Source organism: Typha angustifolia, chromosome 7, assembly GCF_048772165.1.
Source record: "Typha angustifolia cultivar Huaian chromosome 7, ASM4877216v1, whole genome shotgun sequence".
Classification (NCBI taxonomy): domain Eukaryota; kingdom Viridiplantae; phylum Streptophyta; class Magnoliopsida; order Poales; family Typhaceae; genus Typha; species Typha angustifolia.
This window is the reverse complement of record NC_133245.1, coordinates 16,218,614-16,241,389: the sequence shown is the minus strand read 5'-3', so window position 1 is coordinate 16,241,389 and position 22,776 is coordinate 16,218,614. Positions and strand designations below refer to the sequence as shown.

The 22,776-nt window shown below is 37.3% G+C and overlaps 2 protein-coding genes and 1 non-coding gene across 6 annotated transcripts; 1 reads left to right on the top strand and 2 right to left on the bottom strand.

Moving 5' to 3' along the window:
* Window positions 1-70: 70 nt before the first annotated feature.
* On the bottom strand, window positions 71-16,787 carry LOC140763686 (uncharacterized). 4 transcript variants are annotated; one of them, XM_073101982.1, is made up of 24 exons: window positions 16,606-16,782; window positions 15,796-15,932; window positions 15,586-15,670; window positions 14,722-14,775; window positions 13,654-13,745; window positions 13,477-13,580; window positions 10,895-10,967; window positions 9,921-10,326; window positions 8,728-9,051; window positions 8,429-8,632; window positions 8,197-8,292; window positions 8,033-8,096; window positions 7,218-7,330; window positions 6,306-6,552; window positions 6,023-6,168; window positions 5,818-5,942; window positions 4,839-4,962; window positions 4,694-4,752; window positions 3,461-3,554; window positions 3,202-3,394; window positions 3,023-3,121; window positions 2,296-2,414; window positions 1,731-1,790; window positions 71-411 (listed from the first exon to the last, which is right to left on the bottom strand). In XM_073101982.1, exons 1-24 carry the CDS (start codon window positions 16,642-16,644, stop codon window positions 313-315), a joined length of 3,156 nt encoding a protein of 1,051 aa, XP_072958083.1. In that variant the 5' UTR covers window positions 16,645-16,782; the 3' UTR covers window positions 71-312. The 4 variants fall into 4 exon arrangements, with proteins under 4 accessions (XP_072958083.1, XP_072958084.1, XP_072958086.1 ...); XM_073101983.1 differs by having other exon boundaries at window positions 15,796-15,929; XM_073101984.1 differs by lacking the exons at window positions 71-411; window positions 1,731-1,790; window positions 2,296-2,414 and having other exon boundaries at window positions 3,023-3,137; window positions 16,606-16,787.
* Window positions 16,002-16,073, top strand: TRNAT-CGU (transfer RNA threonine (anticodon CGU)). The gene has a single exon. It is a non-coding gene; the product is annotated as a tRNA-Thr (tRNA).
* A 1,513-nt stretch (window positions 16,788-18,300) lies between the features above and the next one.
* LOC140763789 (protein EXORDIUM-like 5) lies at window positions 18,301-19,976 on the bottom strand. The gene has a single exon (XM_073102139.1). It carries the CDS (start codon window positions 19,476-19,478, stop codon window positions 18,438-18,440), a length of 1,041 nt encoding a protein of 346 aa, XP_072958240.1. The 5' UTR covers window positions 19,479-19,976; the 3' UTR covers window positions 18,301-18,437.
* Between the last annotated feature and the right edge of the window lie 2,800 nt (window positions 19,977-22,776).

Genomic DNA, 22,776 nt, shown 5'->3' with positions numbered 1-22,776 from the left:
CTTTGATTGTTTGTTCGGTGAACTGAGTAGAAAATATCAAGGAGCAATTTCGATGGAGTTCGCTTGTCCCAACACCTCATTCATATAATTAGTGAAATACTAAGCTTAAAATTTATGCAAATCAAAGGTCCCACTTAGCTTAAAATTATGCAAACCAAACACAACAAAAACAACATTGCGTAGGCAAGCGACACTGCAGGCTGGAGAAACAAGAACCAGCGACTGAAAAAGAGGAAGAAGCTCTAACAAAATAATAACAAACAGAAAGAAGCTTTACAAAAAGACATAATGGAAAACAGGAGAAAAACAAAATCAATCCGTTCCATTCTTTACAGTCCTTAGCAGGTCTTTTGCCAATGATGAGAAGGTCTGGGCATTATTCTCCATCTCTGATGTACGCATGCTGGTGGCCTGATGAAGACAGAAAATTATTACAACTCCATATGAATTCAGTATGACCGTGAAAAGTGCTTGCTGTGACTAATAGCTAGAATGACAAATTTTCAATTGCTTTCATTATTATAGAAAACACTAAACAGTACTACTTGACCAAACCAAGTTAACTTCCAGTGTTACTACCTAGAGAGGGAGAATTAACACTGATTTTGATTAATGAGAGGAAAATGTGATGAAGATGATAATTTTACAACGAAATTAATGCTCTCTAGGATTTGCCATTTAATTTTTCAAATTTACTATGCCACCCAGTTATTCCTAGTGCTAAATATGGATGCACATAGGGGTGTGTACTACTGCAGAAATACACAGGTATTGCCGAATTGGAAAGGAACATCTAGTGAGACTTAGAGTTTCATATAATGCTATTATCATGTAGCTATATGTTCTTTAGTATTTTTAGGACGTTATACTACATCTGAAATTCTCTAAATAGTAGGAAACAGAAAACAGCATGCTTATTTATAGTCGTCTGGAGTTCAAAAAAATCAACATATTGGAGAAGATGATTGCAGAACTTGAAAGCTTATTGAGAAAACACTTCCAATGACATATATGTCACAGTACTACAATTACGGGCACATAGTTCATACTTATAAGAGGTTCATATATTAGACAGGGCAAAGAGAGGGGCTTTTGCAATTTAATTACAGTTATTTTTTTAAAGCTTATTGAGAAAACACTTCAAAGAAGATAGATATCACAGTACTACAATCACATGCACATAGTTCGTACTTACAACAGGTCCATAACTTAGCCTAGGCAAAGAGGGGGGGGCTTCTACAATTTAATTACAATTATTTTTTAAATTGGCAAGATTAGGTTTTTGAAAACTGAGTTCATATATTTTATATAGTCGATGCACATTTTTTTATAATAGAGTACACATTATTATATATGCGCTAGAGCTCATTAGTATCAATAAAAAAAAATAAGATGAATAAGTTGCAAAGTTCTGGCAAATAATAAGATATAAAGATAAGCATCTAAAGTTTTAAATTAATATACATTCAATGGATAAAATTTTGACTTTAACAAATATGCACACCCCTTAGATAAAGATGAAGAGCATCTTAGAGCAGATATATCTCAGATTTTCTTTGACCAAGAACCTGATCATTTTCTACGGAATGAATTCAATATTGACATCTACGAAAATGAATACCATCTGCTTGGTATCACTAAGTTTCTTGATTTGCTATCATAGTCTTGCTCTACATTCTTAGTCCCAAGAAATTAAAAGATAGTTAACAACATAGTGGGGTTTACTTTACCTCCAACTTTCTGGCATTCTCCTTTAGCTTGTCCCTGGCTATCTTGGCAGCACCTGAATCCTGCTTATAGATAAGACATACATGCAAAAAGTCATGGAAGAATGATGTCGCAATTAATTTCAATAAAATGTTGATTGAATAGGTTTATTTATTGCTAAAAACTGTACAACTGCAATATAAAAGGATATTTATGTCTTAGAAGAAAGCATGGCAGTTCAGAACAAAAAGTCTATGCATGTGGGAACTGAATAAGAAACCATTGGTTTTCATATCAAGAGAGCACAATTAATAATCCTATTTCGCTGGGAAAAGAATGCCAGATGCAGGGAAACCAATTCATATATAGCAATTCAAAGAAGACAAGAGGACAGCTTCAGAGAGAGCACAGTCTGGAGAAATGATGAAAAGAATACTAACAAAGATTATTTCAAAACTTCAGTCTCCAGACATTAGAAAGTACCAATAATATAATAAAACTGCATGAAGTTGTATGGCTTATGAGAAATCTAAGACCAACATGGACCCTAGAATAAAATGTACAAACAAACTTTTTTTGTGCACTTACATTGTTTACTGCATATCCATATTTCATCTTAATCTGATCAACTGAGCCCATGACAATTTCATCTCCAGACTCGTTCTTCCCTGAGTTCACATTTTCTTCTGTCTTGGTCATCAATTTGCCTGTGTTAAAAAAATTAGTTCAACCTATAAAGAAGCAAGATTAGGAGCCATATCTGATTGGTGGATTTTGCAACCTGGCCCAAATGATATTGATTTCTGGAATGATTAGAGATATTTGATAAAAACAAGAAGCCAATCCAAATCAATGCCAGAGTGATGCTAGATTTACAATATAGACAACTACAATCCAATCTACAATGACCCAGTCTATATATATTGATATCTAATAAAGTACCAGTATATACATTAATGTGCAGTATCTTGTATAATTGTACATACTATAATGTATATACTATCTGCTAAGAAGGTTCAAATTGGTTATTGAGGTTGGGATTTCAAGCCTTTGGTATATAGGTGACCAATTAGATTTTCTAATCCAATAGGTCATTGAGCCAATACGTTGGCAAATCAACTTTTAGAGCTTGAGAAAAATGTAAACCTACTCATTTACAACTCAAATATATATTCTGTATATGGAATAGACAAAAAGGAGGCGTGCACAAAATCAATATTAATCAGATAAGAAAAGGTAATTAGTGAAAGGAAGACATCCAAAAGGTGAAAGGTAACTGTAATAGAGTAAAAGCTTATAGGATTTCTGTACTGACCTTTCAGAGCCAGAAGTCCCTTGCCTAACTTCTTTCTACTTAGAGCTGCAAAGTTTGGTCCTTTATGTTTCTGTTTACTATCTTCAAGGTCGATATCATCTTACAATAGAAAGAGCTGAGACATGAGCATGTCTAAACTTCAGAAATCACAGTTATAAAAAAAAAATCAACACAAATACCTATATCCAGCTCAGCATGGCCATCATCTTCTATTGTGTTGATGCCTCCCCCAGAATCTGGAGGAAAATTGGCTATTGAAAAGATGGCAAACAGTTCTTTAGAATTAATTGCAGTGGAATCTTCAGGGCCCATTTCTTGGCTCTGTTTCTGCTTGCTTCCTTTTTGATCTTTTACAACCATGCCAAATATTCCCTGGATAAAATTTCAGTGTCAGATTATAACACGATTCTAGGATCACTAGCAAGCTCAAATTGGTACCTTCTTCTTTTCTTTAGAAGCATTCATTACATAGGAAGATTCTTCTTGTAGGGCCAAATCCTTCTTGTATACCAGGTTAATGTATTCTAAATGCCTGTCCAGCAAAGACAGCAGTTTGCAATGCATTAGATAGAGCTTTATACTCTTATTTCAAAAATTATTATTCCTTTCAGTTCTTCCTCATATAAGACTATAAGATTGTTTGATCAATTTGACAGGTTTAGGACCCTTTTAGTACGACATTGTCAGTATGAACCTGTCTATGAAGGGTTTTGGAGCCATGACACATGAACAGTTGGCATGCATGACTGTAATGAATCTAAAAAACTAGGATAGCACTGTGGGACCAAGAGAAGACAGATGGGGTTGTGAGGAAAGGAGAAGTGAGAGGAGGTGAGTTTTACTCACCGACCTGAGTCAGTTTGCCTTCACAAGAGGAGGTGGGGTTAATGCATTTCATCATCAATCCACTTGATATGAAGGGGGTCGGGAGGGTTTATTGAAAGATAAGTGCTGATTGACAAGCCTTCATGGTACTCGGCACAAATATTCATTCTACCTATCACCTAAGTACCTAACTAGCAAGTCATTTGTTGATTCAAGCTCTTCTCTTAAACAAATGAATAATGAATTTAGCATCAATTTGTTAATGGACTACAACACTATTCTAGGTCCATAATCAACATAAAAAAAGGTAGGAATATATGTCATTATATGTTTTTGGGACCTCAAGCCGACAGATCACGATGCCACTTTGCGAAGATTGAGGATACACATGCCAGTGGCACAAAACGACATGAAACAAATCTACAACTGCCGATATTGTGATCAGGAGTTTGCAGTCGGCGATCTTGTATTCATGCATGTTTAGCCATATCGGTAGATAATGCTGAGACCGATGCACAACCAAAAGCTAGCACATCGCTATTTTGTGCATTTTCGCATATTAGGACAACCTGGACTAATGGCATATAGGTTGGATCTTCCGGAGGGGTCTCGAGTGTTCTATGTATTGATTTTGAGGGCTCGAGTGGGGGTAGATTTCATATAAAAAACTACTTCATCCTCGACAAAAATAGGATAAATTTGCCATTTTACTCAAATAAAGGTTTCCCTTTTGAATCACATGAAAGTTTCTTAGAGATGGAAATATTGAAGAAGCAAGGTAATATTGAGAAATACAAACTTAATACACTTAAGAACTTTATTCAAGAGCTAACCATGTCAACATACCTGTAGATATCATTCCGAGATAGAATTGAGAAAAAGAGAATTTCTTGATCTCCCTTGACCTATATCATTACATGGATTATTCATCATCTAAAATTCACTTAAGGTTACATTAACAGCAACTGACCATTTAGTATTACGATATTACCATGACAAGTTCTCCATCAGTTGAAGCAGATAATGCACCCAAAGAAGCTGAGCTTGAGTTTTGTTTTGAACATGTAAAACCTCTCAATGAAGCCTCTTTCAGGAGAGTTAGATCAGGGAGAGATCTAAAATTTAACGAGTACAATATTCAGGTGAAAGAACCCAAAAGGAAAGCAGGCTAAAAAACTCAGTCGCGTCAAGTAAATTGACATAATGTATGGATAAAGAGAAACAAATATATAGTAAATAAATAATAAGATAAATTCTGTTGGATCTTCACACCATGCTGCAAAACTTTAAAAAATGCTGCAAATAAGCTCCTTGTAATTTGCACTTATATATAGTCTATTCTTTGAAAAATATTGTAAACCTAGTAATCTAAAGATAAAGCTAGTAAATTATACACCATGGTTTCAAAAATTGCAGTCCTTTCCACCAGAATAAGCCTTCTAAAATTTTAAGTAAAATGGACCCAGGTTCAAGAGAAATGTCCTCTATCTCCCTCTCTCTCTCTTCTTTCTTCTCATTTTCTCTCCTCTCCCCTCTTTTTTATTGTTCTTTCAAGAGAAATGTTGGTTGCCAGTGATGAAGACCATCTGCAGAATTGGTCGACCACTTTAGAGGTGGTAACCACTAACCACCTCTGCAACCTCTCTAGAATTGTGGCTGGGTGACCAGACCCTGTAGTAGGTTTTGTTAGATGACACTCAAGGAGGAATGATGCAACAAAATATTCAATCCTGTATGAAAACCCCAAATGGGAATGTCTACTTGAGGACCGAAATTGAAACTTACAACCTTGTTAGACATCGGATACAATTCCAAAGACATAAATGCAATATATACTTTGCAATTTTCACAGAACAATCTAATCCATCAGTATACTAGACTACTATAGTATATTATACAATTCCACATTCAGATATGTAGTGCAAAACATGGCATCTCGTGATAACAAAACAACAGAAAAGAAACTCAACCTTATCTCAATTTTGCCACTGCTAAAGAGAAGTACAAGTCCAACATCAGAAGAGGGGCCATTGACAACAGAGGTATAACAACAATTGCTGCTTATCTTTTTCTTACCGACCAGTCTCTTGATCCCCTGATGATGTAAATGAGAGTCACTGAATTTTTGTCAGTTGAACAACCTGTTAAAACAGAAACCACAGGAAAAACAACTACCTGAATTGCATGACTTAAGGAATATAGGCGCACAGCATTTTCAGAACAAAGCAATAAAAGAGAATGCTTTGATGCTCTTTCACCAAAGGAATTCTCTTTGTTTATATCCTGGCAATCTGATGCCCATGCTGCCTCCGATGATACATCTGGTTCATTTATAATGAGATCTCAGATAGAAGATCAATAAGTCATTCAGACAATTCCTTCTTTTCACCAACATGAACAAACACATAATGAACAGTCAAAAGTTCCATGAAGAAGGAAAAAAGGGGATCTTGCTCACCTAGTATCTGCATCAATAAAGCTCTAGAGGGTTTCTTTGTACAAACTAGACTCGTACTCAATTGATTTCCTGTATCCACTTCAAGAGCCAAAACTGATGAATCTTCCATTGCTACCAACAAGACATTCTTGTCAAAGCCATCTTGGGCATAAGTTTCAAATTGCAAAGAGACAACACCACTATATATTCGACTCTGGCACTGCTTTTGATATAAAATAGTCCCCTCTTCTATGTTGATAACTGCTACCTGAAAAGTGCATGATGATGGAGATTTTATTTTATTTTCTTAAAAATAGACTCTGTAAAGAGCTGCAAAACAAACTTAAGCTACCCCTATAACTAACCTGAATAATATATAATCTAAAAAAGTTATTTCTCTAAAATAAATCTCGATCTCTGCTTGCCAAACCAGCCCCACATATACCAAGCATGATGATTATCCATTTATCCTATGATTAAAATCATGCTGAAAAAAAGAAGCTAATGGAGCATCAATGTTGTCACTACCCTCATATACCAGGTTCAGTTGAAGAATGGAGCATCCATGCTGTAACTGCACTTATAGTCCAAGTTTAGTTGAATAAATAGTCCTCTCTCAGAAGAACTATTCATGAAAGAGAACATGGGAGGGCAGCTGTGTGACACAAAAGATTAGAGGCTACTTTATTTGCTAGGAATAAATAACTAATAATTGCCATCTGTTAGAGGTCTAGTGCAACATTCTGACATAAGAATCTAGCAATTGTTACACAATACTCCTTCAACACCTAGTCAAGAAATTCTGTCAATTTGAATGGCTGAGAAGGTCTAGTTTAAACTGTTAAAACCAGCACTTACCTTCTGTCATTAGTTTTATAACCCTGCATTAACTAATTTAGCATAGCAACAAAGAAAATAAAAAGCAAAACTTACAAATCCTTTATCTGTTCCAACAGCAAGATGCTTGGAATCAGGATTGACTGATGTGGATACTATAGCTCCTTTAAGTTTGATGCTACAAACCGAGTAATTTTGCCCTGGTTTTCCTGATGGATATAAAGGTGGGTGCACAGTGTTAAACACTAAAAAAAAAGGAAAGTAAACAAGAGAAAACAGAAAAATCTAGGAAACAATAGTTCTTCACCAAATGAATTACACAGTCACACTGCATCCTTTATAAATGCAAGATCAGATATTCTGAGTACAAGTAGAAGCACAGAAGTTGTCTTTCTGAGTATAAGTAGAAGTTTTTGAACAAGGTAATGAAAAGCCAATATTCTGCAAAACAGTGTCATAAACATGCAGTATGCGGCCTTACTTTCATTTTTTAAGAGGTTGTTTCCAAGACTTAAAACATGACCTCTTGGATGTAAGAGGTAGACCTTATCATCATGCTAGAGCCCTCACAGGCTCACAAGCAAGTAATAAAATCCTAACTTTTTTACTTTCATACCACTAATGTTTTACTTGCAGTATTTGGAGGTCTTCCTCAGATAACATTCTAGAATAATTAAAATCCTAGTAGATGCATTACCTACTTTGTAACTGAATAACATTACAGAGCGGTCTCCAGGAAGCTTGTCATTTCTCATTCGCCTAAGAAGTAAACTCTAGAAAGAATTACTGTCACCAAGAATTTTTGGAACCAATAACCTTTTTTTTATTTATACAATAGAAAATAGAATCACTTGTAGTTAGAAATTCTCTTAAGAAATCAAAAGGCAATCATTTACTCCTCACCAACATACCTTGTAGAAAGGAAAAAATGCAATCTGATGCCAGATGCTCCTTTTTAAAAGTGATGATGCGAATCTGAAATAGTAAATAAGTTTACCATGTTGAAAATGTATTAAACTGACTAACGACAAAAAGGACTTCACTTTCTATGTGGAGAACAATAAGAACAGCTTACTTGCCCACTCCGATCTCCTGCAACCAGAACTTTGGAAGAACTATCAAAATGCAATGATGTTACAGGACAACTGCTTGGAGAAGTACTATCTTCATTCTGTTAAAATTTCAATTAATTTTAGGGAAAAAAACTGGTATCCTAATAAATGGCATTGTCATATGTAAGGAAGCATTGCTAATTCAGCATATACAATTAAACTGTTTACATTCACTAGGGGCATCATAAATGATACCTGCTGCTTTATGGATAAAATCAGGAGCAAAAGGGGGCATGATGCATCCCAAAAGTTTATAGCTCCATCATGGTGCCCAGTTATATAAAGGCTTTTGGTCTTGGAGACTTGACTAAAATTTGTAGAGCTTAAACAATTTTTGTTCTTTTCCTTTGTATTGACTGAAAGGAAGTAAGAATATTTGTTGGCCAATGAAATATAGTCCTGCAAAGGAAAATATTAGTGCAAGCATATAATGACGGAGTTCACAGTTGTCTAATTGGTACAATCAAGAGAGGAAATGATACTGCTGGTATTACCTCATCTATTGCACTTGATTGTGCAGAGTTGCTTGTATACAGATTTGCAGCAGTGATGCCCGACTCGCCAAAAGGTAGCCTCATCATTAACTGGTTTGGGAGTGTTGGAGGTGACTTGGATTGGCAGCGTATCAGATAGCGTTCAATTTCCGAATCATCATAAAGACATAGGTGACCTGATTTTAATAGAAGAACAAGGGCGTTTTGCTTGTGTTTGTTCTCCTCACTGAAGCATGTAATGAGTTCCATTGCCAAACAAGCTTCAGTCAAAGGTAGTACAAACTTGATTGTACGAGATTCAGACGTTTCATTGAGAATTAAGACCTACATTCAGATGTCAAATGGAAAGAAAAACATTCCAAGTGAGACACTACAATCCTTCACAGTATTGATGCAATAATATTGATTTACTACAAGAGGCAGTAAGGGGAAACTTCACGAGAACGATAGTGAAGCCAAGCCTATGTTCACAAAATAATTAGTGCTCCAAAGAGTATAAATTATTTATGAGTGCTCTAATATTTTCCATTGTGTAATTAATGAAATAGGGAAATTGAGTGTTAGATTGTAGAAACTACTTGGTTTATTTTGTTGATATTATTTGTGCCCCTAAAAAATCTATGATACCTTTTATTGTACTTCTAAAGTTTCCAGTTTGCATTTGATTAGCAATATGACTTTTCAGTTTTCCAAAGAGTAGTAGTGAGAGCCGTGGAAGTTTTCATGCGATAATGAATAAACAAAACCGGTTATAGACCACAATGTAGTACTACTCAACCAAAAGATAATTATGTGCCCAATTTATAGGCCTATTTATATTATCATAGTAAGATCATAAGAACGAAAAAAATGTCACTAATCTTCCATACAAGATTCAAAATGAAATCCTACATATTCTGAGACACATAACATTTGAAAATACTCTGGAAAAGAAAAAATTGCAATGCTTTTCTGACTAACAAAGTATACACCTAAAGTTAATGGTTCCTCCAGTGCATAAAAGTATAGCAGTAAAAAAGAAATGGTAATGCTCATGAGATTTACATTGAGCAGAGCAGATTTCTATATATCAACATCAACAAGATAAAAGGATGCAAATAGATCCTCTGCAATATTGATTTGGTAAGTCTCAGTGAACTGTTCAAATTACTTATATATATAGATGTACTCAATAAAGATGTAGATCTTTATACCTGAAATGAACAAGAAGATTCATGGTCAGAGAACCCATTTATATATAGACGACTTGTCCTTCCGTCACCAATGACGCACCTTAAAGAAACTATAGGGACCTTGTCCATCTTGTATCCAAGATTAAGCTTGAGAAGAGGAACATTTTGAGTAACATTTAACTCTTTTTTGTCTGTCACTGTGCTGTTTTTTCCATCTGAAAGCACTGGTATAGACCAAACAAAAATGTCACCGCTACTATAACCCAGAACAACTTTACTTCCATGAGCACATGCCCAACATGCTGATACTACAGTTTTGGGATCATGTTGTGATGAATTCTGCATGCTTCTACCACAAACAAATACTGTTGTACTTGTTTGAATATCCCATAAGCTTATAAGCCCATCCATGAAGATAATCAGAACCCTATCATCAACGAAGCAGTATCATTGAGTCAGTATACAGAAATGTGCTGCTTGGCTTTCTTGTTTCTCTACAACTTCAAAACTGCAGCTATAGTAAAATGGGATAAGAAACCAATAGTTTGCCATGGCAACATGCATTTGTCACCTTTAATTACATGCGAGGATTGGGCAAAATTAAGGAAGACTTGTGAAAAACAATAAGATACTGTTTGTAAAGAAGATGCATGAACCTTTCATGTCTTGTGTAGGGTTCTCAAATGAAAAATGCTAGGGATATTCTGAAGAGAGAAGCAAAAACCATGTTGTCTACCCAACCAGTTTCTCCTTTAAAAAAATACCATTTGCAAATCTATTCTTAGTCTGGATCCTTCAGTCTTCACCCCAAAACCTACAAAGTATGTGCCCTTCCATCCTACTCAAATTTACCTCCAAAATTACACAATTTCTGATGTTAAGATAGTAAGGTTTAAAGCAGAAATCATATGGGTTTGACAAAGAGTAAGCTAGTGAGCTTTCAGAAACTTAAAATGCCTCAACATTAAGCTTTAACAGGTGGAAGCTTTAAAAACCTCTTGTTCTCTGCCATAGGCTGTGGAAGTGCACAAATCACTGCGGTTCCGTGGCCTGCTGCAGTTATCATACCTAAGAGAAACTTTTGCATTAGCCACCCACATTACTGAATAACTCGAGATCTAAGGAAATAGAAAACTTGACGACAATATCCAGCATTGGACTATTAAACAATTTTTTTCATAATATGTAACACATCCGGCAAGAATGCTCTTTGATCTTTTACATGTTCGATAACTATCGGAAAATCTCTATTATTAGTCCATTGACTCTAAAACCACATTCCATCCAACAATAGTGATGTAAACAAAAGAGAATGCTTCTAGATCATAAATATAGAAAACAGAGTAAATATTGGGCATCATTACTCAATTATGCACATATTTAGGTTAAATCACAGCTTGTCATTAAGTTCATCAAGAACTATGCACATTGCAATTTCGGGGGAGATAAGATTTTTAGTTTGACTAAGTTTAGAGATATGAAATTAAAAGTCCAAGCCAATGTCCAAAACCAAAACCTATTTGGTTTAGGAAAACCGAATTTTACTAAGTTAAAAAACTGACTTAGAATCGTATTTTGAAAACCAAAACCAAGTAAGAAAAAAAAAATTAGAGTGCTACTCAAACTAAGAAAATTGAACTCAAGTCGGTGAGTGAAAAATTGAGTAAGAGTAGGAAACTAAAAGCTGACCAGATAGAAAAAGTAAACATGGCAAACACACCACAACATGTTTCTTTAACGTGGAAAACCTCTCTCGTATGAAAAGAAAAAAAAAACCACAAACACGCTAAGAGTCGATCGATCTATTTCACTAAGCAAAACAAAAAAGGTTTATTTACAACTCTTCGGGACTCTCCAATGTTATAGTGTTTAATAACTTCTTAATCAAAAACTGTCTGAAACTATTATTGTGAAGTAGAAGGTTCCCCTTTGGTAAGCACCTGGGCTATGGATCAACTCCTCAAACACAATGCGCTGACGGTAGATGAATGATTCAACTTCTATGATGCTTCGCGATCATTTTCAATTAAAGCTCAAGTACTCAGAAATATGAAGAAGCTCTCATCAAACTTTAATGAAAAATATGCTTCGTGAGGAAACTAGAGAACTCTCTAAGATGATACTAGAAATTCTAAGTTCTCACCTGGATATATCCTCTCTCTAACCTCTGATTAAGCTCCGCTGATATGCTACAAGATGTAGTCGGTATTTGACTAGCATTCAAACTCAAATAATTCATCACATATGATAGAAAGTTGAAGCACCTTTAGGTAAGGGATTCTTAAATGGATAGATGTTTTTGGTCTGTCTCTGCTTCAAATGTCTAAATTTCTTCGCATGATCTAATCTTCCATAAGATATATAATTATGTCATATATTTGAATCTAGTTTGTACAAATCAAGTACATGTGAGTTTATCCATTGATTTACCATACAAAATATTGCAATTACACACATAAATCTAGATATGTATGTCATGAATAACAGCCCAGCCTTAGAACCACGGACACTTCAAATCAAGGATGGTGGTGCCACAAGCACGACCTGTGCCAACCACCGACAAGCATGGCACAGCACGTGCCGCAAGAGTGAGAAAAACTACTCACCTTCACATTTTCACTTGGCAGGTCGAGTTGGGTTAAATAAAAACTTAAGTTGCGAATCCGAATGAGAGCTCAATGGGTGTGAGGTCTATCGGCAACGGCGAGGACGATTGCAAGCGACGAAGCTACTCGAAGGGTGTCATGCAGCACCCCTCGTGCCTTATGCCAGTTGGCACGACTATCGTTACTTCAAATAACATGTTGTGTCCATGTCCGACACTCGTTAGACACATGTCATACAATTCTAAGAAGTATTCGATATATAAAGTATATATAATAAAGCACTCTTTGGATAATCTCAACCTCTCAAAATGGATGAAAGATTTATCATATACAACAAAAGTTTATAATAGAAACTATCTATTGCATACATTTCCTGCATATGCAACATAAATGTTATGCAGTAATCACAAATTTGTGCATCAAAGAAAATTAATATCAGCGCAACTTAGAGCAAAAATCACAGATTCTCCTATTCCGTCCATTGTAGTTAAGTACTGTACTGTCACATATTAGCATTATCACTTTTGACTTGTTGTGATATCTTTGTGGTATTGTGCATACTTTGTTTTTCTCTCATAAATAATTTATGCATTATGTGTATTTATATTATAAGTTAGATAAATGATTTCTTCAAACATATCAATTTTATATATATATATATATATATATTATATATTACCAGGTCCTAAAACCATAACATATTTGACTACATACACTCCTAAAAGTGATAGATCTACTACTTTATTTCATTTAGTATTTGAAATATTTCCTCAGAACTTCAGTGCTTCACAGTAAATTTCTACATGTGCAAAGAAACAATACTTAGTTACTGCTCTTAAAAAGATAAGCATGCATTGATCAATATACAATAGTAATTTAACATTTCATCTCTTACATATGGGAATAAACAACTATTGACACATTGGATTAATTGAAAAAGATAATGAAAAGAATTCAAAGGATAACCTTACCATAAGATTCAGAAAAAGGAATTTTATATGGCATGGTTATTAAATGCTTTTGCTCATGGTCAAGCTTCAACAAAGAAATATTTCCAGAGCAATCACCAGCATAACTGTTCAGAAAATATTTATGACATTTTAAAACAGCACCAGTAAGGTTGTACTGAAAAGTGAAAAGGTACTTACATGTACAAACTTTGTTGCAGTACAGTAAATGAGGTGATCTCATCATTGAAAATGTGCACATAACATAGCCTTTGTACATCAATGTCCCAAACCTAGAACATGTTGACTCTGCATCTGTAAGATAACTAATTTTCTCTACTAAATTTAATGACTTATCGAAAACCTAAGGTTATTTGAACCAATCAAACATTCAAGCGTTATATTGCATAACGAGAAAATGATAACTACGAGGAACTTAGATAACAAGCCAACCACAATGAAGGAAATGATGAGATGTCTCCAGGAATTTCTATTTTTTAAGTGTACGTACAAGAGATATAGTTCTCCTATCATATGGGAATTACCAAACTACATATTAATGCATGAAGATCACACAAGCATGACTAACCAAAAAAATAATGAAAGTGATTCAATGCAACACAAAGTCACAAACCTCTTAAAAAATTGGCAAAGGAAATGCATTAGAAAATATAACTAATTCTTGATAATCACATGCTTAAATATAAAATAAACTACCTCCCCATACTAGTGAAACTCTAGATTATGCTAGTCCATGATTCTTCTAATATTTCACACAGATAAAACTAAAGAAAATTTACATATAACACCCTGACTTTTAACAAAATTACAATACATCCTATTTCTTTACTATTTACAAATTGAGTACTATAATTTAGCGAATATGTACAGAAAGAATTTTGTTGTTAAATTTGTTAGCTAAACTTAACCAAACTTCTGGGTTAAGTTAATTATACTAAAAATATTACGGAAATACTCTTAACCAAGTCACATACTAAGAGCATTTTAGTCATTTTTAAAATAGGGGCATTTTAATTATTTTAAAAATAAAGTATCTCTACTTAGCAAAATATCCTCACAGTATTAGTTCAAATTTAACTCAGAGTATTTTCTGCACATATTTACTAAATTATAAAGCTCAGATTTGTAAATAATGAAAATGTAGGGTGTAAACCATAATTTCGTTGAAAAGTAGGGTGTTATAGGCAAATTTCTCTAAAACTAAAGGCAATTTAAGTTCATATGATAGAAAGAAAAAAAAACAAATACCTCAATATGATTCTGAGTAGTTACGTTGAAAAGAATTCCTTGATTGTCCATGAACTGTAATAAGACAGATAAATAGGTAAGTTATCACTCCTATCTCCAAGGAAAAAATGCTAGACTATGTGGCAATAAATTAAGAGATGACGCCTTGACCATGATTCATTGTCCGCTCTAGTATCATTATATCACCATTAACCAGCGGATACAATGTTTTAAGTAAATACTCATTGGAAAAAAAATCATACTATGACTTATTCAATTTTTACCAAGTTAACTATCCAATATAAAAATGAAGTACCTATCCAGCTATATGTCCATTAAGCAGATAAAGCAACAACTCAACCCAATCATCTCTCAGATTGTTCTCAACAATGTAAAATGTCCACATCTGAATTCATAAGGTATGCAGTAGAAGATTCCATATTCTACTGGCTCAGTGTCGCCAAAATCAACAGTGCAACGAAGCACATAAACTTAGATGACAACAATTCAAGAAGCAGTTCCGTAATGTAACTAATACATCAGTGAAAATATTTTTGGAAACCCTAACCTCAGAGGAAACAAACCTATACTCTAATCCAAGTCAAGAAAGAACCCAACAACATTGACTGAATAATCAATGAGACCTGCGCATATTCTTATATTGGTGAATGCACAGGTAATAACCCAAAGAATCCAAAAATCCTGCGAAAATACCACTCAACAACGTACGTGGGATTAATCCAAAAGCTTGACAAAGAATAAAATTAACGGAATCTTTCCATCACTACTTCAAGATGGAAAGAGAACTCTATCTTCAAGTTCTTTTTTCCGTAGATTCAAGAAATCACAGACAGAGCAAGTAGTTAGCCGAACTCAACGGGAGACCTGCAAGAACTTAGTGGGGAGGGCCGCATCCGACTGGAGCAGGGCTTGGGTGTTATCCCTCCCGAAGAGCTTGATCTGCCCGTTCCTGGAAGCAAGAATGGAGAAACCAGCGTCAATTCTTTCTCTTTCTCTCTCTTTTTCTCTAAAAGACGGAAGAACTCCGTTTCAAGAACAAAGCGGCGGAGATTTAGGAGTTGGAAGAGGTTTTACCTGGTGGCCACGGCAAGGATGCGGTGGATAGGATCGTAACCCATGGCGGATGATTCAGGCGGGAGGCCATAGTGAAAGACGAGACGAGGGTTCACGTCCTCCGGGCGAAGACCATTGATGCCGGCTTTCGTATGCTGCTAGGGGAGAAAGAAGAGAAAGGAGGGAAAAAAAAAATCAAATGTCTTTAAAAAAAATTTCGATTAAATGCTTCCGTAGCATAGTGGTAGTGCGTTCGCTTCGTAAGCGAAAGGTCGCGAGTTCGATCCTCGCCGGGAGCTTTCAGGAAATCTAGACAATATGATTTAATTGGCGATTAATCTTCCAATAATTACAATCTAATTTTTTTTAAATAGAGGCTTATACGGTCGACGATATACGTCAGCAGAACAAATCTGTAGTAGCCACCACGTGGCATGAGTTGATCATGTGGGCCCACCGACCGGCCATAATTAAACAAGTCTATTAGTCTAAGCACCACCTATGCCTCGGTTCTTGTCACCGGCATCGGGGAGTCTAACATGCCCAACTGCAGGAATTCACTGCATCTGCATACGTGGCAGCGGGCCATGTACCGCTCGCAGCAAAAGTATTGTATTGATGCAACTCTAAATTGCAGATTAAAATACTTATCTTGCCCCAAAGCATAGAATTAATATTAACGAGACCACCGGGATCCAAAGTACGACGTTACCAATACGATTAAAATTGAATAACTCTACGAGATATCATCAATATTCCAATAGGGAAAATGGAGATCGCAGGATCCCCGGGTATACACAGATCAAATGAGTCGAGGAGATGAAGACTAACCTTCCTCGAAGCCTTCTCCACTAGCTTCTTCACGAACATGGCTTCTTTATCCGGATCCGATGCTATTCGCGGTACTTATTCGTCGTGGTTTTGGAATAGGGAGGAGGAATGCTATCGACGCTATCTTGTAACCGAAGGAAAAGGGAAAGCGTAGGAGGAGTTTTTGGAGGAGGGCAGTTTGGATTTAGTTCGGGGTTTTATAGAGAAACAGAGAGAGACAAAACGTGGGCCAATGGGAAGTTGGGATCGTGGAGTAGGAGTGTGGAGTCGTCGATGTTTGGACTCGAAAAGAGTCCACGATGACCGACGCTTGAGGTTGATAGAGTTAGACGATATGACAGGGAAGAAGGTAAAGGTGATGAATGCTTATATAGGATATAGCCCAGGAACTTGGGGCCGCCCTGACCTCCGGAAGAGGGAGAATTCCATGGAACCGAGGCAAAGTTCCATGAGATAAGATGATGTAAAGGGAAGACTCAAAATTTGGGTTACGCAAGATTTATTTACTTTTACCTTTTGCAATTATACATGCGAAATTTATTTACTTTTGAGCATGTATAGCGTTACACCATATAGCGAGAATGCTTATTAAAATGTCCGACGTGATCGGTATATCAACTTCAATAAATATTTAGAAAATTTGTATTAAAAATACATGATGTATAAAGGTAATAAAGATAGATTTGGAAAATTCGTAGTCAAGATGTTATAACACTCAGGTAACTTAGATATTTCAAGTACGATACCATATCATACAACAAACCCATACCATAGTCCATACACGTACTGCTCGGATCTTTTATCTCTATAAACATAATTATCCCCCTTCCTCATTACCACACATAATTTTCCTTCTTCTTTTTTCCTATCTCCTTACATTATATATATATCCGATGTTTGGCCAAACAGAAACTATACTAGTGATAAGCTTGGAAGCACATTCGAGTGGACGCCTCACGCTGCACAAGTGGAGCACGTGCAAGAAGGGCCGCACGTGCACGTATGAGTGCCAACCCCAGTAGCCGTCCCGGCCCTTCCGCACGTGCAGGGGTTACATCTGCAGTGCTCCCCGCACGAGCACGTCGAGTGCCGGGTCTCCGCCCCGGTCGCCGTACTGGCGGCGACCACAGTGCACCTGCCACGGTACCGAGCTCATTAGTCGTCAAAGAGGGGAAGTTTTCATTTAGAACCGCACTTTATGTGTCTATTACGACTTTGCACTTCTTTCTTAGCTATCGTTTCAATATTAATTGTAATGCTGACTGCGAAATTAAGCAAAAATACGGAATGCGAAATGAGAAAATATCTAATTATAATCATCTTGGGGAGTAAACGGACGATGGTGATGAGATCCAAGGACCTGCAAGCTACCCCACCGGGGCAAGGGACGGTACACCCACACCTATGGTCACAGCGCTCACGAGCATCCGCCATGGCTTTCGATATAGTGAGACTAAGGAGGGGGGCTCTTAAGGAGATCAAAATGTCACCTCGTACCGACGCGTGGCACCTCGTGGATCGAGCTCCTTTGCATGAAGCCACATGCATCACACGTGTCTCTACCTCTGATCTATTGGTTCTTGGCCCAGATGAATTAATTTCTCCCAAGCCCAGCCTCCTGAACGGCCCAACTTGGCCCATATAAAAAATGCTGCTATTAGGTACTACAGTTTATTATGCTGCTACACATTAACGTGTATAATATATATTTATATATAACTAATTAATCATGCAATGAGCCCAAAAGGCTCAGAAAGAAAGAAAGAAAGAAAAAGAAAAACAACAATGAAAAACGAAAATAGAAAAAAAAAAAAGAAGAGAAAAATCTAGATCTAGTCAATGGCATTTGGGCCCACACAAGCCTTAGCAATTGGGCTCCACACCCACTGCACGAGAAACCTCCTCCCGTTCCTGCCATTAATATTGAAACTTCTCCCCGTCCCATCTTTACTCACTTCCCCAGTATACCCTCCTCCGCCACCACTCCCGTATACTCCTTCGCACAAATCGGCGATCTCGGTCGGCGCGGTGGGGTCCTCCCCGGCGTACCACGCGTTGATGAGCGCGTCGGTCGCCATCTCCGCCAGCTCGTGCGCCATCACGCTCACCATCCCATCCACCCCGACGTCCCCATTGGGCGGGGCCATGGGCCCCACCCCGACCATGTAGCTCGGCACGGCGAATGGGTAGGCGCAGACCTCAGGGCACTGGGTGCCGCTGTGGCCCACCCAGGCGTACGGCAGCGTGTGGCCGACGAGGGAGGGGAAGGTGAAATAGTGGAAGCCGCAGACGGCGCGGCAGAAGTCCTGGACGGCGACGTCGGGGGCGGTGAGGACGAGGTAGACGCCGCGGCGGTGGTCGACTGGGAGGTTCCCGGCGGCGATGGCGTCGGCGATGATGAGCTGGATGTCGAGGCGGGAGAGGAGACGGCCGCGGGAGAGGGAGGGGTTGGAGAACTCGGCGGCGAGGGAGAGGGAGCGGGAGACGTTCGATCCGGTCTGGTCGGAGTAGAGAGAGACGGTGGACCACCACTGGGCGGCGGAGGGGGAGGGGACGGCTGGGTCGGAGAGGGAGAGTAGGAAGTCGCGGAGGGGGGATTTTAGGGCTTGGGGCCAGCGGCCGTACCAGATGAGGTAGAGGCGGATCGGGGAGGAGAGGACGGGGCCCATGTGGTAGCGGAGGTGGATCAGGTCGGAGGAGCCCTCGAAGCGCTTCGAGGAGGAGAGAGGAGACGATGACGAAGAGGAAGAGGAAGAGGAGAAGATATTTAGATTAGTGGTGTTGTGAGGGAATGGAGTGGCAGCGAAGAGGAGAGTGGGGAAGGAGAAGAAGAGGAGGAGAGGAAGGAGATGGAGGGGTTTTGGAGTAGACATTGGGGTTTTAACTAAAGTTGGTTTTGTTTTTTAGATAAGATGGAATCGAATGGAATGGGGAAGAAATATATAGAGAGAGAGAGAGAGAGATTAGACTGAGAAGAGAGAGAGGAAGAGGCAGGGGAGTGAGGAGTGAGGAGAAGGAAGCATAATGGGCTGGCAGGGGGGAGGATTGGAGGAAGCTGGAGACAGCTGCTGTGTGGGGCACTCATTTCTATCTTTTGGGAAAGAATAAATTGAGTTTTTGAATGAAACGGGGAGGAAGATCCTTTACAGGCCAAGAATGTGAGAATTTGCTGCAGTCAGCCAGGGTACTTGAATTACCTCCAAACCACATGCAAAAATGTGGGTGTGGATGGCCATTTGCACAAATTTTAATATTCACTTTTGCAATTAGGTCTGGAGACGATCCGCTCACTGCTCAGTAGGAAGACTGGAATAGTGAAGAGCAAGGGAGCGTGAGATAATTTTATGAGGACTTTGTACACCAGACAAGACCTCCTTTAGTTACTATGATACAGTAGACAAGTGGCTGTGTTGTTATATAATCACAATTTTTCTTTGAATAATATAATATATAACTCGTGTTCAGGAGTTCTTTTATTTAAATTATTATTTTCTTTTTTGAGGGAAATGTTAGGAGTTGAGTGCCTGAAATGAAGGGTTATAATGACAACCACTGCACACTCATAGCATGAGTCATGCATTGCTCACAGACAATTTACAAACGTTCTATTAACATCGCCTTACTTAAGAGGATGGATCTAAGATGAGTTGAGTTAGGCTTCTCTTTTACCAACGCAATGGAAAACTTTGTTCTCCAAGTTGTCACCTAAAAAGAAAGGATCGAGTCTACTTGATATAGCCTGTTAAAAGGAAAAGGTTGTCCGGTAACAAGACTATATAACGCACCGGAGATGACCGTTCTTTTGCGTAAATAATGCATGCTTTGCTCTTCTCCTTTGTTGCTTTTAAGGGAAATGTGCAAAGAAACCCTGTACCTTTTCTATAGGTTTATTTCAGTTCGGATTCTATCTTATCACATTGTCGACAAAGATATTCTAATTATATTTTTTACATTAAAAAACTCTGTTTTAGAACTAACACACTATTTTCTATATGGTTTTTATTTTCACTAGTATTCTTATAAATAAGTTCCATCTTCGTACGGTGTCATAAATTTATAAATGGACCCTTGAAATCCTGAGCAAGCTGGCATAGCATAGCCGCATATGAAATCCTATGCGTCCAGTTTGGAGGTACCCAACATCGGGCCCTATCGGTGGGGCCAGCAATTAGGTAAAGCTATCCGGCGGTTATTGTCGGATAGCGAATAAGTCGTCGGATAACATAGCAGTGGTTTGGATAACTCGACATAGATATTTTTATGCGGCCCTCATGCTTTCCTTCCCTTATCTGACATTACTACTTTTATATATATATAATTTTAAATATAAATGACTTCATTACTAATTAGATGGACATATAAGTGACTCGTTGGTATTCCGTCAAAAACTAGTTATCCGGCCACTTGTCGGGGTAGCTTATGAACAGCAACTGTGACAGGATGGACACACGCGAGGGCAAACGTAGGCATCGCCCTGCCCCACCATCAGAGCCGTCCAGTGATGAATCGACGGCTGGCGCAATAATTCCATCATTCGTGTGGGTACACGTACTACGCCTTTGGGGGTTTAAAAGTGCTAGGTGTCGAGGATCAAGACGTGCTGACGTGACGATGACGAAGCCAGTTCAAGCTGACGAGGACGGCTGAGTGGGCCACGGTGATCCTAATGGCTGAGTTGGAACCAGTTGTGCCTAAAATAAATAGAGTTTGAGCGATTCTATCCGTAGAATTATTTCTTTTAATCAAACTATGCCTCCTTATCAAATATTATATTTAAATAAATAAGCTTATGTGATTTACTTTGGTGTAATAATAATTTGATGAGCAATCTTGCATGGTTGGTGCTAAGCTAGAGGTTAGCGTAGTGACGTAATCTAAGACGGTTGGCTGGTGATGAGGTGGCATCAACCAATGACATGTCACCATTTTGTCCTGTCACAAGCTCTCACTTATCCAAGGAAGAAATAGGGCAATTTACAACTTATCCCTATATATATCAAAGTGAATTAGTTAAATTTAAATTATAATTATTAATCAACCGTCAATGGGAATTTAAGTTCAAATTAGTACGAATAGTTTAGTCATTTAGCTATTTGCTTGTGATAGAAAATAATAATGCAGTGATAGTACGGGTAGTTTTATTATTTCTACTATTAATTTGGTTGAAAAATACAGTGGAATTAAATATATTTTAATAATGTATGGAAACACTAACAGTTTCATTTTTAAGTCAAACAGTATGGAGAATTAATTTGATATAAGAGTGTATAATAATTTTACATATGAGTATGAGACAGTAAAATATAGTTTAAAAAAATATTTCAGTGGTTTTTTTTTTTGACAGAAATAAGGAGAAACTACTAGAGAAATTAATTCAACTCAATTTGTAGCAATTTATAATTTAATTGTGACACTATAACATTTTTCTTATATTTATATCCCAATAATATTGGATTAACTTAGATCACGAGCTATTAAAATAATTGTAGACTAGACTAAGCCACTAATCCTCCCTAATCTATAGGACAGCACAATTAATTCAATCCTTCTAAAAAAACATATCATAGTACGCCAAATTTTATATGACGACAACCCGCCAAAAAATCATGCATATATGTTGCTCTCGTAGAAAATTCGCTACAAATCATGTACATATCTTATCGACAATCCATCTCATAATCTCTCCCGTGAGATAGTAAGAGTCAACAAGTGAAGAATCTAAATTGATATTAAGTCATTGTCCCTATCTTTTATCATCTTCTAATATCCTAGCCTAATATGCTGCCCCCTCTATAGACTCTATAAGTCTTGATTATCTTCCCTAATCATTGTAGATAATTATAGAGTTGTTTTATTGCATATAATCTATGGAGAATAGATCCTCTAATCATTGCTATGGATTAGCTTACTAAGGGATATTCACAGAGTTGGTATGTGTTGTATTCTTGTGCATTTATATTGTGTTCAAAAAGATTAGATACTATCTTAATTATTATAGGGAAAAGGTACCTCATCTAACCATTAAAAAAGTCCAGTCCTCAATTACTTTGTAGTAATTAAAATTTAATGGATCTAAGCATCCAAGACTCGGTAGTTGGAAGCAATATTTCTCGCAATTAAATCAGCCACCGTCAATATAAAAGAGACTAGGTATATTCAACCAACTCGTCA